Raw genomic sequence first — 25,191 nt, forward strand, 5'->3', positions numbered from 1 at the left:
TAGTATATGTACTAAGCATTTGTAATTCTTTTATTATGAATAATGTGCCTACATTTATAAATATAGATAGGAAGGTAAAGTAGGAACTAAATCATTATTTTATGTTTGTAAATAATTATCTCACCTATGTTTTTGGATCCTCCTTAATAATAATTTTATAAATATAAAGGCAATATAAATTTATTATTATTCAAATCATTTGTTTATTTCCATACTTTGTACAATACAAATCTTATACTAAAACGAAACTTGTGTTATTTATGCTTTGTGTACTATTTCACTCTATTTTATTAAGTAATTTTGGGGGAAACGTACAAAAAATGAGGAAGATACTTAAATTTATATATAAGTATACGCATATGTGTACTTTCGGAACGTAAATATATGCGTGTTTAAGAAGATATATCATATCGCGTAAATGTCAATATAAATAATATAATCGTTATGTTGAATAGTCACTTTTTGTTATATAAATGCAACGGTGCAATTAATTTTGCTACTGAACATATTTTGTTCAGGAAAATTGCATGGGCATATATCTCGGAGGGAAAAAAAGGAAAGAGTGTTCAAATGTGATTGCGACAAGGAGTTTGGCGTGATTGCGAAAGTAGGTGACCTCTGACAGAAATTGAAATCAATAAAGTGCAGTGGAGTTCGTGGTATACACAGAACGAAAGTAGCTCTTCTTTGCAGCTTTGAGGTTATGTCGCTCGAGTCGGAGGAGGCAGAGCGTCGAATGTTCTATTTTCGTTTCGACGAAAAGTGTTTATTCTTGCCAGTCGTAGGCGCGCGTTACACATTATAATGCATCTAAATGCGAGGAGAAGTCACGAAAGTGCCGTGAAATAGTACAAACATGGACAGAAGAAACTCTGATGGATCATTCACAAGTGAAGAACTCGTTTTATATCAAAGGCAATTAACAAAATTAGAGAACAGAAACGTGATAAATGCCTTGTGCCAAAGACTATTTATTCGTGAGTACGATTTTCATGAACTTATTTTTATATATCAATTTATTCTTCCTACAATTCTATCATTTTTCTGCGCCTTAGCGTAATACGGTTGAAAAATTATTAGATAGTCGCATTAAATATTCATGTTATCACTGTAAAAATAAACAAATACATTTTAATATTAAATGTAAAATTATTTTATGAATTTTATATCGTTGAGAATCTAAGATTCATGAAATATGTATCCCGTTTAACCTCTCGTTTAGAGGTTGAAAGAGCCTCTTACATGTAATAATTTTTTGATAATGCATTCAGTCTATTACAAAGAGTAATTCTTATCTTTTTTGAAATAGTGTGCTTTAATTCAGTATGTGAAACGCAACTATGGAACAATTACGTGGAGATATCAACGGTTTTGGAGAAGGTTAAACAGTTGGAGGAAATGAAGACGGAGTCGCCGAAACGGTCCCAGGGGATTGGACGATTCATAAATTGGCTCAAACAGAATGGCGCGAACGTATACGGAGCAAGCGTGGCTGAATTTCCGGGATACGACCTAGGCTTAAAAGCGGAACGTAATTTCCTTGAGAACGAGTTGATTTTAAGGATACCTAGGGAACTTATTTTCAGTATTCATAATGCGGCTCCAGAGCTGGTCGCTCTTCAAAACGATCCTCTATTACAACTTATGCCACAAGTAGCACTTGCGATTGCCCTACTCATTGAAAAACACAAAGAATATTCGAAATGGAAACCTTACTTGGATATTCTTCCTACTACCTATACAACCGTGCTATACATGACTGCTGCAGATATGAATGAACTTAAAGGCAGCCCTACATTAGGTAAATGTCGATGAAATTTATTAGAAACGTATCTATTTTGATTTCTTTTACTATCTTAATTTTGTAATTTTTAACTTTTTGCTAATTGAAGAATATACAACAACAAGATAGTAGCTCTAACAAAAAATAAATAATATTAAATTCTATTTTTGTATCGGAAGAGAAAGAAAGATATTATATTTAAAAGTGTAAATATTTGTTACTACAAGTAGTATTAGTTGACTATGAATTTGTGGCAGAAAGTTCCAAAAACTGATTTTATTGTAATTAATTTGGAGTTGGTTTTGTTACTTTACTTAAATTACCGAAAAACGAAGTAGCGTCCTTATTATAGCAATCCTTTCATTTTCTATCGAAATTTGACTTTACTAAGTTTTAATATAAATTTTGTTGCAGAGGCCGCTTTGAAACAATGCAGAAATATTGCAAGACAGTATGCCTACTTTAATAAGTTATTTCAAAAGAACAATAATGCTGTATCTGCTATACTCAGGGATGTTTTTACTTATGAAAAATACTGGTAAGTAATAAAACAACGATTTTAATATTTTCGTGTTTTATATAAAATGTAATTTATTTCGCCTATGAGTTGTTTATATAAATAAATATGTTTTACTCTTTATATACGTAAGTTTGAAGGATAAGCTTACAAGCTTACTAGAAATTTACTAAGTTTTCCGATATTAAAAGAAGTTCCAAAATAAGATCTTATGTAATATAAAGTTACGCGAACTTATATCTTTTATGTTGCGTTAGATTTTATCGGTTATTGGAATAATTATCAAAAGCTCTATACAATCGTATGTACAATCGCCCACATCTACAAAATCAGTGTACAAATCAGATAAAAAAACATTACATTAGAAAATATTACACTAATGCTTAATTCTGTGCAGTAGTTTGTGCTTTTCATATTGAGTATCTAAATTTAAAGTATACAATCGATTTTTAATGTATGTATGCTTTAACTTAACATAAATGTGAGAATACTGTTATTATTTTTTTCTTTTTCTGTATTTTTCTAAAGACTATTACAAATACACTTAGGTCAATTTATTTCATATAATCAGGTATGGTCTCCCAGCTGTCGTTAGCATCTAACGAGTCATTATCGATGTCACTCTTGGGATCCATCTCTCCCGTAGGTTCTTGGTTTTCGTTTTTCTCTGGCCTTCTCGCCGTTGATGTGGCTACCACGTTGACCATCACGGTGCTTAAGCTGCTCGAATTTGATAGTTTCCTGGCTGCCATTACTGGACCCTGAAACACCGCTCTAGAAAACGTGTTGCTGTACCTATATTTCTGTTTCTGTCGGATCCTGCATACGATAAATATCGCTAGGAAAACTACAAGAGTTACACCAAGAATTGCGCCACTAGCTATTATGCTCGGTTTCACCTTCGAAAGAGTCTTTCCTTTCTCGCTTTTGTTCTCATCTTCACCGAGAATGTTGCTAGTTTTGCTGTACACGGTTTGAACGTTGATAGAACTTGGTTCCTGCTTTACTATCTCCTTAACGAAGCCAGATTCTACGATGTTTGAAGTATCGTTGACGCGTATCGTTTCCGCGTCGTTGTTGATGAACATCACGCCAACGTCGCTCTCCTGTACGAGCAACTTTCTTTTGTCTTCATTACCAGAAAACTCTCGTTGAATATCCTTCATGAATGGGAAAGAATCGAAGGTTGTCAACAGATCAACAATCTGCACTGTATGATGTCTCTCCTTGTCTTCGTTCTCGTTGTTCATCTTTGAAGCATCAACAAGCTTTGCATCTTCGCTGTCAGTCTTTAGTTCTACATTAGGCATCGATCGTTCGGTCGTGAACTCTTCAGGATGAACGAGATCCATTGAATTTGACAATGAATCGATGCTTTTTGAGTTTTCAGTCGATCCTGACAAATAATTACCGACTTCTCTATCGTAGTTGTCATGATTTACTATCGCTCTTTCTTCGTGGAGATCCTCTTTAGGCGACAAAGAATTTGTTGCTTTCAAATTATCCGTATCTTTGATTCGATATTCATCGTTAGGTTTGTGAGCTCTGATTCGCGACACTTGAGCCAAATGGACTTTGCTAGATCCTCTCTGTCTCAACGCAATCAGTTCCTCCAAACTCATGTTTCTCGATTTAAGAAGACGCTCCAGTCTCTTCCCTGCTGACCCAGAAGCAAACAATTCAAAGATCTCGGCCCGGGCTTCTGGCTCCACTTCCGACACGATATCATCGTAACTCTTCTTCTCTGTTGCATTTCTATCCTGATGATTTTTCAGACTATTATTATCATCGTTCTTCGCGGCTGGATTCTTTGAAAGACTTTGACGCGAATTCTCCAACGTGGAATTGATATCACGAGACATTGCATCCAACGCAGACTCTAATTCCTGCATTATGGTCCTATCGTTCTCATCAGTGAAATTACTAATCTGAGTGCTCTGTTCCAGGTCGTAGTATATCACTGGCGTGTCACTCTGGTATTCCTTCTCGGAAGAAGTGTTATAGTCCTCTTCAAAATGGTCCATGGCCTCGCGTTGGTCCTCATCATTGGGTATTCCGCTTCTATTAATATTAGTCGAATCACCAAGAAGTTGCTCTTGGTTTCCAGTATTCATGGACAAATTGTTCGTCGATTTTGAACGTTCCGTAGGGCTGAGTATTTTCTCGATGCTCAACGTGGATCCTCTATCCTCCAGGTGACTCTTGGAAGTTTCGAGTTCGGTAGGGCCGCTGACATTCTCGTCTTTCATCATCAGCCAGACGGGAGACACGCCGCTCCGTCCTTTCTTGTAATCGGTGAAATCGGAGAATTCCATGATTTCGTCCTCGTCTAAACTCTCGGCTCTGATTTCACCACTGCCCGATGATTTCACAGTGGCGTCGTCGGCTTGCAAGAGCTCCATGGAATTCGTCGCAACCGGCAACGGCATCGATGTCGTAATCTTAACTCGCGGCGGATCGACATTAGCGAGAAACGATTTTCCAGCCGTTGCGTTTCCTACTTCTGAATACGTTTCGCCGTTGTTTACTTTGTCCGAGGATGCTCTCGCGTTTGTCCGATACTTTGGCGATTCTATGGTCGTCGGAATCATAGAAATTACCAGTTCTTCGTCCTTCTGAGAATTCTTCGTTTTTACAGGTTCCGTAGCGAGCGTCCATTGCGGTTTCCCGGTGGTGGAAAGTTTGACGAATGAGTTGGTCATCATCTTCGCAGACTCCTCGTAGTCCTCGCTCTCGTCGACGTCTCTCATCTTCAGAGCGTTGATCACGTCAGCTTTGCCCTTCAACAGATCATCGAGAGTCAGATTCCTCTGCTGTAGAATCTCGGACAAGCTCAGACCTTCCTCTTGTTGCATCTTCAACAGCGACTTCAATTCCATGGCGTTCTGTGAGAGAGCAACGCCCTTGCTAGCTACCTCCGCGGCATTTTCTTCACCGTTTACTCTCGACCAAGCTCCAGAATTGTTTTCTGTTCTCCCTTCGTGCAACATTTCGTTTTCGACCAAAGCGAATTCGTAGTTTTGCGGTGGCCTCCTTTTCCTCGGTCGAGGCTTTAGGTACTCTTCGTCGTTGAATTCGTGCTCGTAGTCGTTCGGTCGTGCTTGAAATATCTCTCGATATCTCGCTGACGTTATCTCCTTGTCTTCTTCCAAGCCTCTGTCTAGGTCTTCCTTCCTCGTTTCCTTGAACGTAGCCACATTTTCGCCAGTCCATGGTCGATTTCTCTTCCGTGGTAGGATCTCTTCTCGTTCACGGTATCCGCGCCTGCTTTCCGTTAGTTCACGGTCTTCGTAGTCACTGTACGGTAAACGAGGACTGTTCCTGGAACGAAGAAAAGTCCCTCGCCTGTTGTTCTGACGATATTTCGCTGCACGACGATCGTAGTCGTCTTCCTCTTCGCTGTTGTCGATTTTGTCGCGGGAGAAGCGGGAAAATTGGGAAAATGGAAGCAACGGAACCGTGTCACCGTCTCGCCATTTCGGCTCCAAGGCCTCGCCGTTGTTCCGCCACTTGCCCACCAGCTCGGCCCCCAAGTTTTCGTCCCTGGCTTCCGGTCGGCCTCGTGTTTCCTTCTAAAAATAATCGACCGTTGATAAACGCTTTAGTGAATTATTTGAGTTGGCGAGAGTCTGAAATAACAGGCTCTTTGAGCGGTTTCTTCTTCCACCAGCGAAACTTAAAAAAAAAAAAAAAGAAAATGCATTTTTATATACGAAACTGAATTTTATTCTGAATTTTAACTGAAATTTTCAACTGAAAGTCGATACTTTTTTCGTCGCTCAAAGTCATCCGAAGCAATTCCGAAATTGCCAAGTGTAGTTTTTCATCTTCTATAGAATGTAATAGAAAGAAAATACATACTTTCCTACTAAAAAGTATTGGTAACTTTGAGAAAGCTAAAAAAGACGGAACGATCTTTCAAAAGATGCTTTAAACATATTTCCCGTTGTCAAAAACAAAGGAGATACTTAGTTAGCGTTGTTTGGCTGTTCCAGCCTCTATATATTCAATTGACTATATAGTCAAATTACGTTCTCCGGATTCATTCTTTATCCAATCGTACTTTCCTATTGTCGGTAAATTTCTAAAGCTTGAGAGACACGCGAAACAATCCCTCTGTTGATAAGAGCGATCTTCTCGTTTCAGTTTCTCGCTAAAGATTTTGCAACCAGCCTTGTTTGTTTGCTAGAAGGACTCGAACGAACGACTCGATCTCGATCGATATCGTTAGGTCATAGATGAGCGCTAAACTACGGACGTTACTTTTTTATTCTGCGTACGAATGCAATGCACATTATGGGGAAATCTGCAGAACGCGCATGATATGCAAAAATATACGAAATATCTAATAAATGTACGCATATATATATAATACACAAACATATAAAAGTACGATAGACCATGACGATTTTCTCGACGATTCAGGTTCTATTACTCTATTTGTATTCATGAAAATATATATCCACATATCTGGATTTAAGTTTAGTTTTATTCTGTATTCTACTGGATTCAAGCAATCGATGTTATGTTATATAAAATAGGGAGTATCGCAACAAAATACTCCGATATCGAGCGATTCAAATTTCAAGATTTAACGAGATCATACGATGAGAAAGGACACTGACTCTGACAAAGTATAGCCATCTATGACCCAACGATATCTGTTAATGAGCCTAACTCAACAATACCAGCTGAAGGTTAAACGGAAGTGCAGACTTTTGAATATGGATAAGTGCGATAATTGAATAATTATTTTCATATGTAAATAATTTTTACGGAGAATCCGATAGTCATAATCACTAATCGCTCAATTAAGGTCGATAAGGTAAAGAAGCAAAGTAGCGTAAGAAATAGCCGAGATCAATTCGTTTCTCGAAATTTAGAAAATTCAGGCTAGCAATTTCGCGCTTAACTTTCCTGCTCTTTTTACGTCATTTTCTAGTCATTTCGCGTTTTTCTATTATCAAAAATTTATCGGGAATCTTTTTATCGCTAGAAAGTTTCTTAAGCCTTTACGCAGACAAAACGAAAAAACAGCCGATTGGCACGCGTAGTAATTTCACGTAATTTCTATTTTATGCGTTGAGATTTTCCCCAGATACGAGAAATGTCCGTTCGTTGAAACGAGAATGAGATTGAAGTGCAACATTTCGGCAAGGCTTCGCTCACGCGCTGTAATTTGAAACGCGAGATAAAACGTGGTAGATGAAGAGAGTTGCGAGACTTTTGCGAGATGGAGGCCAACAATTCGAACGTCTTCGTATCGACCGAAGATATGCAACCGCTTTCTCTTTACCTACGACCTTGATCGATCCTGAGCCAACCGCGTTGTAACTATAACCCTGAAACTCTGCTTCGAATAGCGACGCAAAAGTACACGAATTTTCCATTTTCCTCTATTTCCTTGCAAACGAACGATAGAATGCAACTGATCGACGAAACGAAATACGCGCGCATCAGCTCTATTCGTTCCAAAAGGTAGTACAAAGTGATATATTTAAAAAGAACGCACCAACTCTTTGGAACACCTTAATAATTCTCAGTTTCGTACCGTAATATCCTCTTCTCGTAAAGAGAAAATCAATGAAATTCGGTTGTAGGAGTCGTAGAAAAATTAAGTCACTTCAGAAGGGGAACAACAAATTTTAGAACATTACGTCGCCGTTCGATGTAGAAACGGTTCGCTGGTTTTCTCTCGGTTTGCAAACAAGCAAATTCTGCTCTCGCGCCCGAGGAACGACACTGACCATTATTTCGCGTGGATTTTCACTCGTAACGTCGTAACGTTTACTACGCGCATCGTCCTTCTGCGTCGCGTGAATCTCGTTACTTTCAGACGTGACTTTATCGCTCTTATTAAATAACATTAAAAAGGAGAAAAAGTGGAACAGAGATTTCCGTTACCTTGTTCGCGATATATTCTTTCCGTCGCACGCTTTTCGACCTCGACTATCCACAAGCAAAACAAAATATCTATCTGTAACGCGTCACGGCGATGTTTCGACCTAGCTTAGCTTCCATCAAATCGATCGTGAAAGTTTCATCGCTCAATTTGATCGCAGCAATTAATTAATTCGCTGATGGCGATCGCTTAGCGATTTCTCCTCCTTTTTCCCCTTTGATCTTTCTTCTCAGATCTACGAGACAGCGTAACGTTGCGCGTTCATAAACGAATGAAACAAGCATACAGCCTGAGCCTCTCGTATGTGAACTAATAGCAATAAATAAAAGCAAAATAGCATTGCGGTAATAGGATAGCTACTTTTTTGCTATTAAATTTCATTCTTCGAATAGAGGCCAAGGAAATTGTTAATTCGTTTTAGCATCTAAAGACCGCATATTTTTTCAGCTGCTAGACTGTATAAATTTTCGACGTGAAAGCTATCTACGTACTCGTTATTTTCATTTGATGTTTATGTCTCTCGATACATGCGAGACAGACGTAAAAGATAACAGTTATTTGTGAAATTTTTACGAAGAAAGTCATTGATAAAAAGGTTTGATTTTCTTAGTTTTCATTTTTGTTTAAACAGAAAACAGTAATGGTCGCTAAGTTTTGAAGAAATTTTTCAAAAAATTGAACGATCAACAGGTATCGATCTTCGAATATTCTAGTACTAGCTACGAATAGCCATTGCGAGTGATCACAATGTTCTTACCAGTTACCGATAACCATTATCGAAGAGAGAATCTTTCTTGATTGTCGATAACTTCATATTTGAGGATAATTCCTGGAGAGAAATTTTTCCCGTCAGCGATGACCATTGTTCACGACGGAATTGTTCGTGGTCATAACCATTATTTGTGACGTATTTTTTTGTCTTTCTCAACAATAACCGTTATCCGTGACGGAACGAATAATGGTCAATATCGGTGACCAAGAAAATTTTCATGGATAATGGTTACCGACGATCAAAAAATGATTCTCTCGCATACATATAGTGGTAAGAAATTCTTGCATTTATAATGGTTATCGGTAACAAAAAAAAAAAAATCTCATCGATGACACTTATCGGTAAGCAAAAATATTTTACTCGTTTATAAGTGCTATTTCATTGTATCCAAAATCGGTTAAAATAATTTAACAATTCTCATACCGCAATATTTTTTTCCATTTGGGTCACAACTGCTACGATCCCCGAATCATAGCAATTGTAACAGGAAAAAGCATCCGTTACTGGCAAACGTTCTGTTCGGACGACAGAATACTCGGAGAATAGAACGTCGAGGCATTAGGATATTTGGTTACGAAAGATTCTTCGAAAGAAGTATCAGTCAACGAAGAGCTAATTGAGAAAATACGACGAATGTTCGAAGATCGTTTAACCGAGCGTATTATGCGAAAAGTAAATAAATAAGTAAAGCGTTTGCAAAGTTTCGAAGTTTCCGTGCGCGGTGCCAGCTTTCTCTTTCTCTGGTTGTCGTGTGCTACTGTGCGCGGCCAGTTCTCTTTCTTTTTTCTTCCTTTTCTTGTTTTGCCGGCCTCGACGTGCGTTTTGACATTTGCCATCGTCGGATACCGCCAAGGAAACAACGAGAAACTCGTTGTGAGTCTCGTCGTTAACCTACTGCCTTACGATTTCTTTGGTTGTTATCTAAGTTCGTTGCCGTAACACCTTGTCGGATGACACGAAGTTGGAATACGTACGCGATCAGCGGCGATTTTCAACCTGTCTCCTCTCGTGACACGCGTAAACCGATTATTAAAATTTCCCTAGCACAGCAAGAAATAGATTCGGTCGACACGTGGCTGTCGTTGTTTCTATTTGACGATCCGATGGGAAAGAGGGCAGTGCGAACAAGTGTCCGTAAAATTAGCATCATCGGTGGTTGGATTTTTGCAACGAGATCAAAACAATGAAAACGATTGGAAAGATTGTTAGTTACGAACGTTCAGTGGATCACGACGAATCGATCGCGGCTTTTTTCTCTTCGTCTCCTTCTCCCTTTCCTTCTTTTCACCGAATTACGAAACGAGTAACAAGGTTCGAATTAATAGGACGTTTCGAGATTGTCGTTCATGTCGTTTCGCGAAAATTGTTGGATATTAGCGTTCGATGCTTTCACACACAAACTCGATGTTGACGCGTGGCGAGTATTTAACGACGTGTCTTGTACCACTGCGGAACAAAATAACACTGTTTATTGCGAGTATTCGTACGCAGCCTTATCTTCCAACGAGACGTTCTCCTATCAGGTTTCACTTTCCACTTTCGTGTCGAATTTTTCTATTCGTACGAAAGTGCTGCCAAACGGTACGAAATTTAACAGACTCGGACTCGATCAATCGGTCACGTAGCGTCGAAAGAGTCGATTATTCGAACATTTCCGACTCGAGAAAGACTCGTTGATGTCAAAAGCATCTGAGGATTATATTAGGATAAAAATAAACGAGAAGGCCAGTACGCAAATAACGGGATAATTACCAGAATCTTTGAACGAGAATCCTTAGAATCCTTGGAATGTTTGCAGCCTATCGAAAAGCTAGAAATTTCACGAACTCGTTAAAATATTGCCAAAACTCTGTACAATGATTGTGAAAAAATGAAACAACTACCAAGCGAACTGCTAGATCAATTATTTTGTTCGATTAGGCTTACGCGTGGAGACGAGCGTACGACGATGAAAGAGAAATTAAACGAATTCTAGAGGGTCGTTCAACATAGTTGGACCGAATCATCTCTGTGCAGATATTTGACTATCTTCTCGAACGGTGGTTAAAATTGTGTATAGCAATTACTCAATCCAAGAGTATTTCTTTCATTGAGAAACACGGGCAAGGATTTCTGATAAGAACAAGTGGCAAATGTTGCTTTTACATTTGTTACTTTCTTCTAATAATTCTCATATACCGTGGCAGGAAAATATGTAACGCTTGATGTCGTTGATTGCGTAATAGAAATATGACGTCGAGTTTGTACGTAAATGAGAAAATTCAAAATTTCGACAAAATTATTTCACAATACTAATTAGCGATGTAATGGATTCGTGTAAAATACATATAGCGGCTATTAAAGGTTTCCCACTACCTGGGTAATTTTATTATCGTATTTATTTCATCATAGTACAGAGACGAATAACGTTAACAACGATAGGCTTCTGCGCCTTTTCGGCAATTATCGGTCGTACGCGTTACTCGATCGCATTCTATGTATCTTGTAGAAAATCATAATCCCTTAGGATACGATATATACAATAGGGCAATAGAAAAAATGCAATCACCGAACGCGTCAACGCGCGTTAGACACGAACCCGAACCGAAGAACATTTACCAATCGTCGGCAGCGTATGTAACTGAAATTTCTCTTTCGTTTCTTACCCGATGGCTCTGATCATCGTCTCGGGTTACGAGCTCGGCGTTCGTTCGAACGCGCTCGGCTCCGGCGAGCCTATCGCGAGGGAAATCGAACGTGAAAAGCATCAACAAGAGCAGATAGAATGTTTTCCACATCGTTGCAGTGCGATCGAAACACGAACAGCTCCTGGTCGTTGAAGCACCAGTTCTCTCTTAGCTCGTCCACGATATCGTGGCCGCTCGGCTCCTCCGTTTTTGCCGCCTCCTCCTCCTGCGCAAACAGGTGCACGAAAATCGCCGCTATACACAGGAAAACGAAAATCGCGTTCTTCCTGTTGCACAGGCTGAATATATCCTCAGGGTTCATGCAGAATCGCTAGGAAGTCCTGCCACGCTTCTAATTACCGGCTCGCGGTTTCTTCCGTCGCGGTTAATTCGCTTTTGTTCTCGCGAGTCTTCGTCTCCCTCTACAGATTCTCCGATCTTTCTCTTCGAACCTTATCTTCGTACGTTATTTTCAAACGTTGAATGAGAAACGATGGAACGCAGCCTCGCAGCCTGTCGTCCAAACGTTCCACCAACTTTCTATTCCACTTGGAAATACGTTTCTTTCTCCTCGCCACGATTTTCGTTGTTTTAAAGCGGCTCGTACAGTAGTCGCGAATAGTCGGAGTTTCCTACGAGTTTGAATTTTTGGTCGAGGACTGTGCATTTGCAAGTGTGTTTACCTCTTTGTCCTCCCGTTTTATCACGATCTTGCTTCTTCTAATGTGAAATACGATATTTGGAAATATGCTTCTCTCTCTCTCTCTCTCTTTCTCTCTTTCTTTCTTCGACGTATTTTTACCACGGTTTTGCTCGTTCTAAAGTAGACCACACGGACGAACAAACGAATAAAGTCGTGTCTGAAAATCTGTCCCTTCCTTTTCCACCTATTTTTACCAGGATATTGATCGTTTCGACGCAAAACCACACGAGTGCCAGATCTTTCAGCGATTAGTCTTCGTTCGAGCGGCTATCGAATCTGAGAATATGTTTCCCTCTTCTTCGTATATTTTTGCCCGCGATTTCGCTCGTTTCAACCTGAATGCACATGCGTTAACGGACTCCTCGCGGATTTTCGTCAAACGTTTCCGTGCAACGGTACACGGTATCTCGCGCACGTTGTTAAAATCACTTTTAGGTGGATTTAGTCTCGTGTTGCGTATCCTTCTCCTCTTTCGTTTTCCTTCTACTCTGCGGTCGGATCCTTACGGCCGAGCGTTTCGTTACTTTCGAAGCGGCACGCTCCTCCACGCTCGGCAAATCGTTCTCGCGGACTGACGCCGGTTTTCTCCGTGCTCGGTCCTAAGTAAGTCGGTGAAACTCGAGAGCAGTCTTCTACTAAAACGCTCGCCGGGAACGCTCTCCTGTTCCCCGGCCAGCGATCGGCCACGACGATGATGAATTTCATCGCGACGATCGCTGACCCACGTTACCGGAGGCAACAACTCGTCCCTTCCCCGCGTACCAAGCAACGCAAGAAGCGTTAGGCGCGTGGAAAAAGTAGCTGCGGTTCGTTCCTTCGTAATAACAAGGAATCGAATTTGTCGCGGCGATCGACTGACGCTACGCGTGAGATTCGTTTCGGTTTCGGTTTCGGAAGCTTCATCCTCGCACACGCTGCTTCTTCTCCATTTACACGACGCTGAACAGGCGTCGCGAGAAGCGAAAAATTTCTGCTCTCTTCCACTTTACATAGAAATCAGTCACTTTACTTAAGAAACTGCTACGTAGAAGTCACAATGTTGCAAATGTAGCGACAAGACGCGTTCGCAGCGTATGCGGAGAGAAGCTGCTGTTAGCGAAAGGACAGCGCTAAGATGGGCGCAAACGGTTCACGGAAGGAAACGAATCGTCGCGACGGCGAGTCGCATTTAGGACATGCGTCTGTCATCGAGAGAGATTAGCGATTAGACACGAGTATACGCGCGCAAACTGGCGAAAAAGCTGGTTGGCTAGTGGAATCAGAAATGGCAAACAATGGCAGGAATTATTTTCTAGAGTAAAATTACGTTTTAACACTTTGCGAACTCGCGTCTTACGTCCTTTGTGCGGTATCCCGTAGAACTGTCAACTACTGTTAGATAAAACAGTAAAAAAGGCAACGAGTACTGTAAACGAAACGTTGCGAATGTGTTTTTGTGTTACTCGAATAGTACGAAACTGTTGTCGATATGTTAGATATTATACCGTTCGGTCGGTAAGTTCCTTCCGATTTTTGAGGAATTTCACGAAACGATAGTTGCCAACCCAATATATAACGTTTTATTAAGTAGAAAATTTATTAGAACGGAATAACTATTTTATGTATAACATAATAACTTGAAATATCAACGAACATTCTCTTGTATTAGATCGTCCGAAAAGTTTCTTTCGTTTTATAAGGAAATAATGGATGCACATTTTATATTATTTTATCGAATTACGTATGATCCATTTTGTTCTATCAAAATAAAGATCACAACGTTCGACAGATTAGGTTTCATGTTTGTATAAAAATGTATCGTTGTAGAAGACGTGTCTGTAAAAGGAAGACACTTTTCGGACAAGCTAATACATCTCAAACAGGAATGAATTGTGTTTTATTGCACATTCATTCATTACAATCAACAAATTTCCTTTTCCTTTTGTCTTCCTCTCTTTCATTCCTCGCTCGTACAATACCGATGTACATACATCTATTTTCTGACTGTTCCTTCCGATTTTTAACTGTTTGATCGACACAAAAAATTATATTGAAAAGTTTCTCGCCGAAAAACTCATGAGGTTCTACAAGGACGAAGTATTCAACTTACGCGAAAGATGGAGAAGGGTTGTGCAACAGAATGCCATCTATATAATTCCATAAACGCGCGTCGAATCAAAATATAAATCGGAACGAACTTCTCTACCGACCTTTTGAATCTTTTTCATCGTCCCAAAAATACGCGGCAGTTCAGCTTATACGCTCGTCAGTGCATACAGTCCTCAAAGCGTCATGAAGGACGAAGGTATGTGAACTTTGTTCCAAAGATCTTCAGCTGCGACTTTTTCCGCCTCTTTTAATGGCAAAGCTAATCCCGACCGATCTACGAGACACGCTTCGATAGACTTAACCGCGAGTTCCGGAAGACTCGTTGCATCGAGAAGAGCTGTCGGCGCCTTTTTCTCCGCTATTCACGCGGAAGAGGATTGCGCGAAGCGTTTCGGATACGAAACTATAATCGAACAGGAAACTAAATTAGAAAAATGTAAACTTCTCGCGTTGCCATCGCTTTCGACGAATATTCTTAAATTTCATCCAGGTTTCGAAGCTTCCAGTTGCTGTGTTTTCTTAAAGATCGTAGCACGCTGTCTTCGTGTCGACACAGCGTTTGTGGTATTCACTTTCCCTTTTTTTAAGTTTCTTTCGTTTCTTCTAATTTTCAACGAATTATCGCTTGCGTCATTGCTAATTGGTCGACCGATTCTTCTTGCGTTCGCGACTAATGGATCTTCGTCTAGCAACGCCTGTAAATCATCCCCCTGTCGTTTCTTGCCGCCTCTGCGGACGTAGCTTATCGCTCAAATCGAAATGAAAATACCGGCTATGAAATTCTTCAAAGCATCTGCGATACGACGTGGCGTTCAAGCGCGAGTAACGATCGCCGATAACGATCCATCTGATAGATATGACGAATAATTTGGCGCGATAGTTCCGATCCCATCCGAGTTTTCGTATTTCGACCAAGAGATTGCGCTTTAATCAGATACGTTCGTACAGGCGCAGATAATAAAGAAGAATCTTTCTCACGTCTCAGTACGTTATGGAATACGAAAATGCAATTAACGATTTCATTAATTCGTATGGGTTAATTATGCGACGGTTGTGCAACGATCGTTGTTTACAAAATTTCCGTGTTAAGAAGCCGTGCATTAAGCACGTTAAAAGTTGATTTTCATGTTCCTAGATCGAACAATGAATCGGTGAGATACGGAGATGAAGCAATAGGCACGTACGTCGGGCTTTATTTTTCAGTAATTAAGTGGTACAGTATATTTCATGGTAATTGAACAGGCGAAACGTCGAATAACGAGCGTACTGTATCTTCTCTGTTGATTCGCCATTATACGGCAATTAAATAGATTTCCATTATTGTTGGTAGGATCTTGCTCGGCAGGAAAAATTCATTATTTCTGTTTGCAGAGGATAATTTGTCTCATAATTAAACGTCGCGCTACCATATTGTATAGATGTTAAATATAATAATAGATAATGCGGCAGCTGAAACGAACAGTTGGATTTCTGCGCGACGTTCCCAATTTGTTGCAACCGCAGAAGCATAAATTACCAGTGAAAGTAAAAAAGAATATTGTACAAAGTTTTGCTGCTATTTATTTGCAATCGTTGCTGGTTCGCGAATTTTTTCACTAATACTTCGAAATCAAAGATCGTAGAATATGATAATAATTTATTTACACTTTAGACTCATAGTCTGTTACAAGCGAGTCGTCTATACCTGTTTACATGTTTTTTATCGCACTATCCGCACGTATCAGTGTTTTCGGATATAATACACCAAGCATAAGCGTAATAACGCTCCAACGATCTATAAAATGTGAAAACAAAAAGTCATAATAGTGTTCGAATATCCGAGCAGTCTTGCTGCTTCGGTTGCTATTCCCCGTCCGTGTATCTGCTTACGAAAATATATTTTACGAAAGTACAGATTAAATATTATAAAATGTACGTAATGTATATCGACAAGTATTTATTATATAGAATTTATCAATTAATTGATTAAGCCCATTATCAAATTTCATTTCGTAGTATATCTCGTACGACTACAAATCGCTCGATACATTCGCCGGATAAACCGTAGAATCTGAGAACAGAGAAACGTTTCATTAGAAAATAAAGCTGTATGTACGAATTACAAATGGCCAGCGTAAATAGCGACAATTTCGCGATCGCGGTGCAATACGGAGGTAAACCTCCGTCGAGTGAATTCTAATAGAAAGTGCGCTCCGCGAAGATCTCACGATCTTCGATTCATAGCACGACCTTCCCACGTGCAGTGGACTGTGCATCCATCCCCACGATGTGCAAGAACTGCAAGAAGCCGCGCTGCTCAGCTCGTCTCCCGATCTTTATCTATCCTAGTCGAGCAACGATATTGCGAAACTACCAGTGACTCGTCTTTTATTCTCGTTTCCTTTTGTTCTCAGCATCATCGTCGTCGTTGTCGTTCTCGTCGTCTTCGTCGTCGCCACTCTCTTTCATCGCGCTCGTTAGCTACGCTTTTGTCGCGTTTTCCTTTTTAATTAACCGATGCGACGCTTCTTCGTTCATTGGTCGTCGCGTACAGGCTGAATCATCTAACTTGTATAATCGAATAATTTCTAGAACGTTGTTTAGAAATTAGAACTACGAGCTTAGAAAAATAGCGATAGTCCTTGTATCGAATGCAATTTAATTTAATTCGCAATTATTATTCAGAGCAAAGGTCGCAGGTGTTCTGCGTTTTTGTAACGTTTCCAAGAGCAAAAGATTATTTATTTATTTAATTGTTTATGTGTTGTCGCAATACCTTATCTCATCTCGTATACTGTTCTCGGCGCAAGATTTATCTTCGTATGTCCTTACAATCTCGCTAAAGTAGAATTAAAGCCAAAAGCAAACTTCGCACAGACCTCGACTTCGACTTAACCTATTTGATGTGTCTTGCACCTATTTCCCTTGGTACGTCATAGCCTAATAGGAAAAATGTATTTTGTAGTTCTTCTACGCAGGTTGACGAAAGTATTCGAATGCTACGTTAGAAACTTTTTTATTCGCCAACGGAAACTCTCTGCCTAAATTCGTACATTTCGTATGCAAGTATTGGGTTGACAACTAAGTGATTGCGGATTTTGTCACTAGGTGGTATTGACAAAATCCGCAATTACTTAGTTGCCAAGCCAATAGAACGCGCGCCATCTTGGCAACGCTAAAAACAACCTCCTTTATTCGTCTACCTGTCTCGATGTTCGCAGACGTTCTACATCGTTCGTACTTACGTTAAACTTATCGTTCGCTGGACCAACTCATTCATTCCACTTATTCGTGCCACAATGAACACACGCAAAATTGAAGATTCAGTCGACAAATAGCTGTATGTAGGTGTAATCGTTCGAGCGTAACCATTGATTTAATAAATAAATTTCTTTTGTCCCACGAATTTGCTTTGGACCAGAGGATACAAAACTACGCGGTAGGTAACGTTGTAGAATTTGTACTTACGAGTTACACTAACTAGGTAGTTCGTTTATTTAGACGAGTATTTAGAACATGTTCGTATCCAGATGTTATTAGACCATGTAAAACTTTGCTGTTTAGTTGAATGCGAATTTTGCAAGATAGATTCGAGAGAAGAATATTCTTCATGGAAGAGGGGGGAGAGAAAGATGGAGAGAAGGCTGTTCGTTCGTTATTCTTCGTTGACTAATTGTTCGTTTCGTATCACCTACCTACAGTTACAAATTAATTTCTATAATCTAGTTGTACTTTGTAATTGTCTTATTGTTAATTTTGTTTGAAGTTCAGCTACGATACGATCAAGCAAACTTAGAATAACAAACGATAAAGGAATATTCGTTGAAATCAGTTCAAATCAATTTATTCGTTGAATAATTTTTTTAACTCATTTAGCGATGTCACGATTTCTTTACGCAATATCACTTTTAATTAGCATCTTATGCATGTGAATATTTCCGTTGCTTAATGAAAACCAGCTGTATCATCGAATAACGTGTTTGTACATAGAGCGTTGTTCCATTAGAATGTTTACTTCCTATTTTACTTCCGTATGTTGATCACTTCTATTTCGAATTATTTTTCTTCTCAATCTTTTCTCTTTTTCTAATCCTTCTAGAGCTTGTTTCAGAAAAATTTCTTCTCGTCGATTATCGATAGTGCAATTTATCTCATCTATCCTGATATTTATAACGCGTTAAGGTTTCAACTCAATTTTGCCAAAATTAAACACATTTATTTCATACTTAACACTTTACCGACCGATAGCCGACTAATCGGTTTTTGTCGCCGACGCTTATCGACCAATAGCCTATTAATCGACTTTTTGTTGCCGACGATCTTCTTTCTACTGGTCGGACGTGCGTATGCTGCTGAACTACTAGCGGTCGGTGAAGCGTTAATTAATAATTCGTGAATTATGGATCGTTAGAAAGAATCAATCGTCGTATAACAATTCGACATAATTACATTGTAATTTCGATATTCGTTCTGTATTATATTTTGTAATTTATTTATCTAACGGAAGATTCGAAAATCAAAATACGATCTATCCCTCTCTCAGAATCTGTTTTCGTTCTTCACCCGAAAACTTTTACACGCCCGATTTATAGCGTTCCTCGCGTGCGTATTTCTCGTAAACGTTGAGGTCGTCATTTTTCAAATAACGTGAGATTTCCATGTAGATGGTAATGCCAGTCTAACGTTTATCTATTATCTAACGTTACGTAGAGAAATGTAAATATCAAGTTTGGTGTATCGATCTCATCTTTATGGGACGTTATTTATCGCGGTTTTATATTCTCGGAGAAAACTTGTACTCGTAAAATAGTACGATGCTCGACGAGCATTCCCGCTGAAGAGAGTGTCAATTTCTTGCTCGTCCATCGTGGATGGCATTAACGGTTGCGCAAGGTCTATTACGGCTGTGCAGCTTGATATACTTCAACCAGTTGGATTTATTTGATAAGTAATAAACATGAAAGACAGCGAATTGCCGCGAAGTAAGTCTCTTTTATTGATATTTCAGAGCGAATTCTTTCAGTACGTAAATTAATTAACATTTATGAAACAGTTGTTAATTCCGATAGTTGTAATATTTTTAATCGCTGATTTTAATACGTCGAGACATTGGAACAAAAAAAAAAAAAAATATAGATTTATATAATTCAGCGTTTTACGTTCGAACTTCGACAATGAAAAAGAGACAACGAGCTGGAATTTCCAAAAGATTCGAGGAAAAAAATTGAAGATGGAGAAACAGATTTGCTACCGAAGTTGTGGGAAATACGTTGAAACAAGGAGTGGAAACTCCGAGTGGCGAGGTTGAGGACACGAGAAATTTTCAGACGTTATCTTTTGTCCGATTCTCGTTTGCAAGACATCTTCTTCGAGCGTAATCGTTCTCGTAACACGAATTCGTCGAAGTTAATCGAACTTGACGCATTATACGTGTTGGAGCGCGTTCAATTAAAAATTGGCCCAGGATATACGCACGCATTTTCAAATGTATTTTTCTCGAACACGAAGCATCTTACGATAAAATCGAATCCCACGTTTTTTACTTATTTTTACACGCAGTTTAACCTCCCGTCCATTGTTTGCTCCCGTTTCGTTCTGAACGAGCCAAGTCCAAGTATACTTGGCGAATTTTCAAACTCGATTTTCTCGGAAACGAAGCGCCGTGGGTGAAAAGTTTGTTCCGTATTCTCGACTTATTATCAACGCGATATCTCGTTGATGGATTTGAACGAAGAAGACGACGTGTCGTGGCTGGTAAGAGTGTGCTCCGCAGTCGTAAAACGAGAGAGGAGCCGCGCGCACTTTCACACGAGGCTGAAACTTTCATACGGTTTATCTGCTCGGTACGGTACGCACGAGAAGCGAGCGTTCGTTCCCTTTTCCCGTTCTTTTTCCACAGGATATATAATTTTCTATTATCACGTAAACGCGTCTGCTCGCTTCCAGTTTCCCAGCTGATTTGCTGAATCGCATTACCCTTCTTTTACGCTGGTGGCCTATTCGCGATGCATTATTTATTGTGCTCGCCGCTAAAGTAGTGGAAATGAAAAAGCTACTACCACGAGGAACGTTGATTCTCTCGCGACAATGATGAGTTTCTTTTTCGTCGGATCAGCGTTTCTTTTTTCTCTCTCTCTCTCTCTCTCTCTCTCGCACTCTTTCTCTGGCTTTTCTTTTGTCGGTTTTCTCTCGTAGCTTTGCTTTCGTTCCTAACTCGTAACTTTTCTTTCGTACGTTTCGTCGCGTACTCGATCCATCGTAGACAAACTAATAAATTGAATTGGCTACACGCGAGAGATCGAGTGGCACGAGACGAGATAGAGAAATCGTGAAAAAAATATTTTTGTTTCTTTGGACAATGACGATTGACAATTACATCTCGAGCAGAAACTTCCCTTTGCCAGACGCCATATATCCGTACCATATTTGTTGATCGTAAAATCCGCTTTTGGAGCCAGATTTCCTCCTTTTACGTAAGAGGAAGTAATCTAATAGCCACGCGACAAGCAGAACGATCTCGACAACGCGATCGGAGCTTTCATTTGTCCCGTAAAATGCCCACTTTTGTCCAACTGTGACCACCTAGACAAGCCTAAACGAGAAAGCATCTGTGCGATCGCGTTGGCGTGAACATCGTCGAACGAAAAGAGAAAAATTCAGTAAAAAAAAAAAAAAGAGAGAAAATAGCATGTGCGTAGATGTAAAAGCTTGGAACATCGTAGGAAATATTCGTCTTTTCAATTCCTTCTTATAATTATCGACTTTTTTTTGTGTGTCGTAATACCTTTTTACGTGAACGTTTCGAAGAAGAAGGAGAATCTTGATTTGCCTTTTTCGGGTTAATTAATTAGATAGTTGTATTTATGACAAAAACGTAGTAGCAGGCAAAGTAATAGCTTACAGTGTTATTTAACTCGTTCTTCCGCGCAAACTGTTCTCTCTTGCTTAGTTTTACACAAAATTTTTACATATTTTTATATAGATATACTTGCCACACAAAACTTAAGGCTACTGCACACGTTCCACTTTCGTTATCCATTCCGTGTATACAAAATTAAAGTGACTAAAATGAAATGTTTCTTAAAGCACTTGAGATGCATTTGTAGAGTCGTCCATTTTAAGCAATGACCTAGAATATATTATAAGATATACATCTTCTTTGCGGCTTCATTTCTCCCATTACTTTCTACCTATTCCTACTTCGATTCTACGTTCTGTCCTGTGGTACGCCCCTCCTAATCATGTTTCTATGTATACGCCACGTCTCGATGTCCAACAATTTCCAAGGTCACTTCCGTTTACATCCTTTCCCCCTCCAGCATTCCCCGCCTTCCTCCGCGCTTTTATTCCACCTTCCGTTCTCGCTCCTTTACCACCAAGTTTTATCTCCGAGTATCGTTCATTTGCCAAGCATCCTTCGACTCTTCGCCTCGTTTCTAAAAGAGAAAACAGTAAAAGTAAAATTCATTTTTCTCCCGTCAGTTCGATGTAACGATAGAAATTGATCTAGAAACGAAGCGGTCGCTTCGAGGATCCATAAAAACATCTAAACCGGCGAATTTACGTTTCGCGTAAACGCGTGTATCTCGTCTTAGAAAGCGACTAAATGTTCGGATCTATTCTTTTTCTCTCTCTCCTTAATTTTCTTTCCCCGCTTTCGTTGCCATTTTACGAGGCTTTGTCTCAGTACTTCCATACAAGGTGTTCGATGTTTCTCCCTGTAAACGGTATTTTTATTTGAGCGGATTCGCAGCCTGCGTTTCCCCAGCGAGAGAGAAAGTCGAGGGAACCACGACGACGACGACGACGGCGACGACAACGAGAACGATGGCGATGAATCTTCTTTTACTTCCATTTCCGGAATTGTGGGTCAAGTTCTTGCCCGAAAAGCAGATACAGCTGCTGCCGTGTATGTGGCTTGGCCACCTAGCGTGCCTCTCACGAAGGCGAAAGTTACTTGCACGCGCCTCAGGACCGCTTCCGCGGTTAATACGATGTCTGAATATACAGGGTGTCACGATAGTTATCAAGATATTTTTACATACCGTCGATAGTTCGAGAGAAGAATGGCACTAACAGGTGAAGCGTCTATGGGAGATTTAGAAGGACGAAATTGTACAGAGCGCGTATGATGATAGAAAAATACACACGGGGCATCGAAAAGTAGAGTGTGTATTCGTTAGAACGTTTAACACGTGGTCTGCCGCGAGAAACTCCAGCTATGTGGGCCACGTGAATTATACGCTGCTCGACAGCAAAAAGAAAAGAAAAAAACAGCGAAGAAATATGTTCATCGACGCTCAAACAGCCTTTATCGCTATCCTGTTCAAGGATGAAAGAACTCGCGCATGTTTTAAGTTAATCCAGAAGCAAGTAGAAAATACTATCGCGATTGGTTGTCGCGTTAGAAATTCTGCGTTTCGAGTGAATGCAGATTTACGCGACGGGAAAAATTCTAATGAATATCGGGACGATGAAATAGAAAGATCGTAATATTCGAGTAGAAAATCATTTTACAATTCTTTCAATCTATATTAATGTTACAGCTGGGCAGTTTCTACGGTAATGACGAGGCAAAATATAATTCCCAGCAAGGACGGTTCACTCATGATCCACGCTTTGATCCCAATGTGGGACATGTGCAATCACGAGAACAGTAAAGTGAGTTTATTCATTCGTGTTTTATACGTGTACACTATCGTACGGAAGTATCCAGACATGACATACTCGTTATTATTAATATTTTCAGTAGATTATCGAATAGGTGATTCAACGCGTGACATGCGAGCATAACCTATACTATCGTCATAGAGATACGTTGCTTATTTCGTTTGCATGTATGCACGTACACAAATTGTATATACACATAATTTTATATCTTGTTAAACATGTACCACATCCGTTTCGTTGTTAATTACTTTCTTATACTATAAAAAAATGTAATCGTTTTATCTTTTTTAAATGGAAAAAAGGTTTACACATTGAGGGATTCGATTCTTCCTCTTAATCCAAATATTAATTCAGAAATTGACGAATCTGAGGACGAGGATATTGTCGGATAACATAAATGGTTTTATTAATTATTTATTAAGACTGAACAATTACAGATATCCTATTGTACATAGCGGTTCGATCTATTCGTAATCTTGAGATTGAGATACATCTTGTCAAAAATAAGACAACAGTCAGATACGTAACAGCGATATGGACAGTTTCCTATGTTCTGTCCGTTTTCGTTTCAGATTACCACGGATTTCAATGCGACGTTAAACTGTTGCGAATGCTACGCTTTGAGAGATTTCAAGAAAGCAGAGCAAATATTTATTAGCTACGGGGCCAGAACGAATTCCGATTTCTTTGTACACTCGGGATTTGTTTATATGGATAACGAACAGGTACGTGTCTACTATCGTTCAACATTACCTTAATTATAATCGTTCTACGATGTTGCAAATCCTATATGCCCGTACTATAATTGGCAAATTTTTTAACGAATAGCCTTTTTAAATTATTTCTTTATTATTTATTAGGTTTCTCAAAATACTAGCTTCTTTTCACGGCTTTATTTATTGTGTCTTGCATAGAGCAAACGTAATTATATCAATTAAAATAATATTATATTACAAGAAATAACAACATAATATATTATTTATACCACGCATAATGAATAGATATAATAGAGACAATTTCACCGACTAATAAGCAAATAATTTACTCATAGAGAAAGAAACATTTTGCATTTATTTCTTGCTCAAGAGATTAAGTAAATAATATTTATGTTTTTATTCTTGCAGGATGGCTTCAAATTACGGCTTGGGATCAGCAAAGCTGATCCTCTCCAAAAGGAACGCGTGGAACTGTTAAGTAAGTTAGATCTGCCAGCGGTTGGGGAATTTCTATTGAAACCAGGAACGGAACCGATCTCGGATACGCTGTTGGCGTTTCTTAGAGTATTCAGTATGCGTAAAGAGGAACTGGCGCATTGGATCCAGTCGGATCGCGTTAACGATTTGAAGCACATGGACTGCGCACTGGAAACTGTTGTCGAGGAGAATGTCAAAAAATTTCTGCTTACTAGGCTGCAGCTGTTAATTGCTAATTACCCGACGACTTTGAAGGTGAAAGTGAAATAAGACATCAGTTTGAAATACTAGGCGACCGCTGTGGCGGCATGAAAATTGCAATTCTTTCTGTTTTAACGCGTTCCCTTTTTTTCCCCCTTTTATAGGAGGATCTGCAATTGCTCGAGACCACGTTGCCGCGAATTAAGAAGTTAGCCATTCAATTAAGGGTAACGGAGAAGAGAATTCTTCAAGGCGCGCTCGAATACGTGCAACAATGGATCAAAGCTTAAGAATCTGAATTTTAATTTCTATCGATGAAATCAAATCTTTATTTTTATTTAAATATGAATCTTACAATGGAATATAATTTGTATGGATCTGATTTAATTGTAGTTCCGAAATGATGAATAATTTAACACATCATTTGACGAATGACCGAACGTATATAATATATATAATAACGTGCAAAACGACGAAGGATAGATAGAAAAGGGAGCAAATGGTGTAAAATACATTAAACTATATAAAAAATTGAACAAACTATATATCTATGTGTATTAACAAGTATACAATGCAAAATAATTGCATGTTCCACAATAACGTAAGTCTTGCTTTCGAGAGATGAGAGTTTCGTCGGTATAACGTCGTTTTTAAAAATAATATCGATATTTCCTTATCGAAATATAACTTTTCATCTATGTGCTGATCGAACTCTGA

General features: G+C 39.3%; 2 protein-coding genes across 2 annotated transcripts; one reads left to right on the forward strand and one right to left on the reverse strand.

The window, feature by feature from the left end:
• The first annotated feature begins 383 nt into the window (after positions 1 to 383).
• Setd3 (SET domain containing 3) lies at positions 384 to 25,019 on the forward strand. The gene is made up of 7 exons (XM_033337712.2): positions 384 to 977; positions 1,310 to 1,801; positions 2,198 to 2,321; positions 22,957 to 23,071; positions 23,653 to 23,805; positions 24,205 to 24,528; positions 24,639 to 25,019. Exons 1-7 carry the CDS (start codon positions 857 to 859, stop codon positions 24,762 to 24,764), a joined length of 1,455 nt encoding a protein of 484 aa, XP_033193603.1. The 5' UTR covers positions 384 to 856; the 3' UTR covers positions 24,765 to 25,019.
• LOC117158615 (uncharacterized) lies at positions 2,781 to 13,245 on the reverse strand. The gene is made up of 2 exons (XM_033337710.2): positions 11,620 to 13,245; positions 2,781 to 5,872 (listed from the first exon to the last, which is right to left on the reverse strand). The coding sequence occupies exons 1-2, from the start codon at positions 11,749 to 11,751 to the stop codon at positions 2,855 to 2,857; spliced, it is 3,150 nt and encodes a 1,049-aa protein (XP_033193601.2). The 5' UTR covers positions 11,752 to 13,245; the 3' UTR covers positions 2,781 to 2,854.
• Positions 25,020 to 25,191: the final 172 nt, after the last annotated feature.

This window comes from Bombus vancouverensis, chromosome 5, assembly GCF_051014615.1.
Source record: "Bombus vancouverensis nearcticus chromosome 5, iyBomVanc1_principal, whole genome shotgun sequence".
Classification (NCBI taxonomy): Eukaryota; Metazoa; Arthropoda; class Insecta; order Hymenoptera; family Apidae; genus Bombus; species Bombus vancouverensis.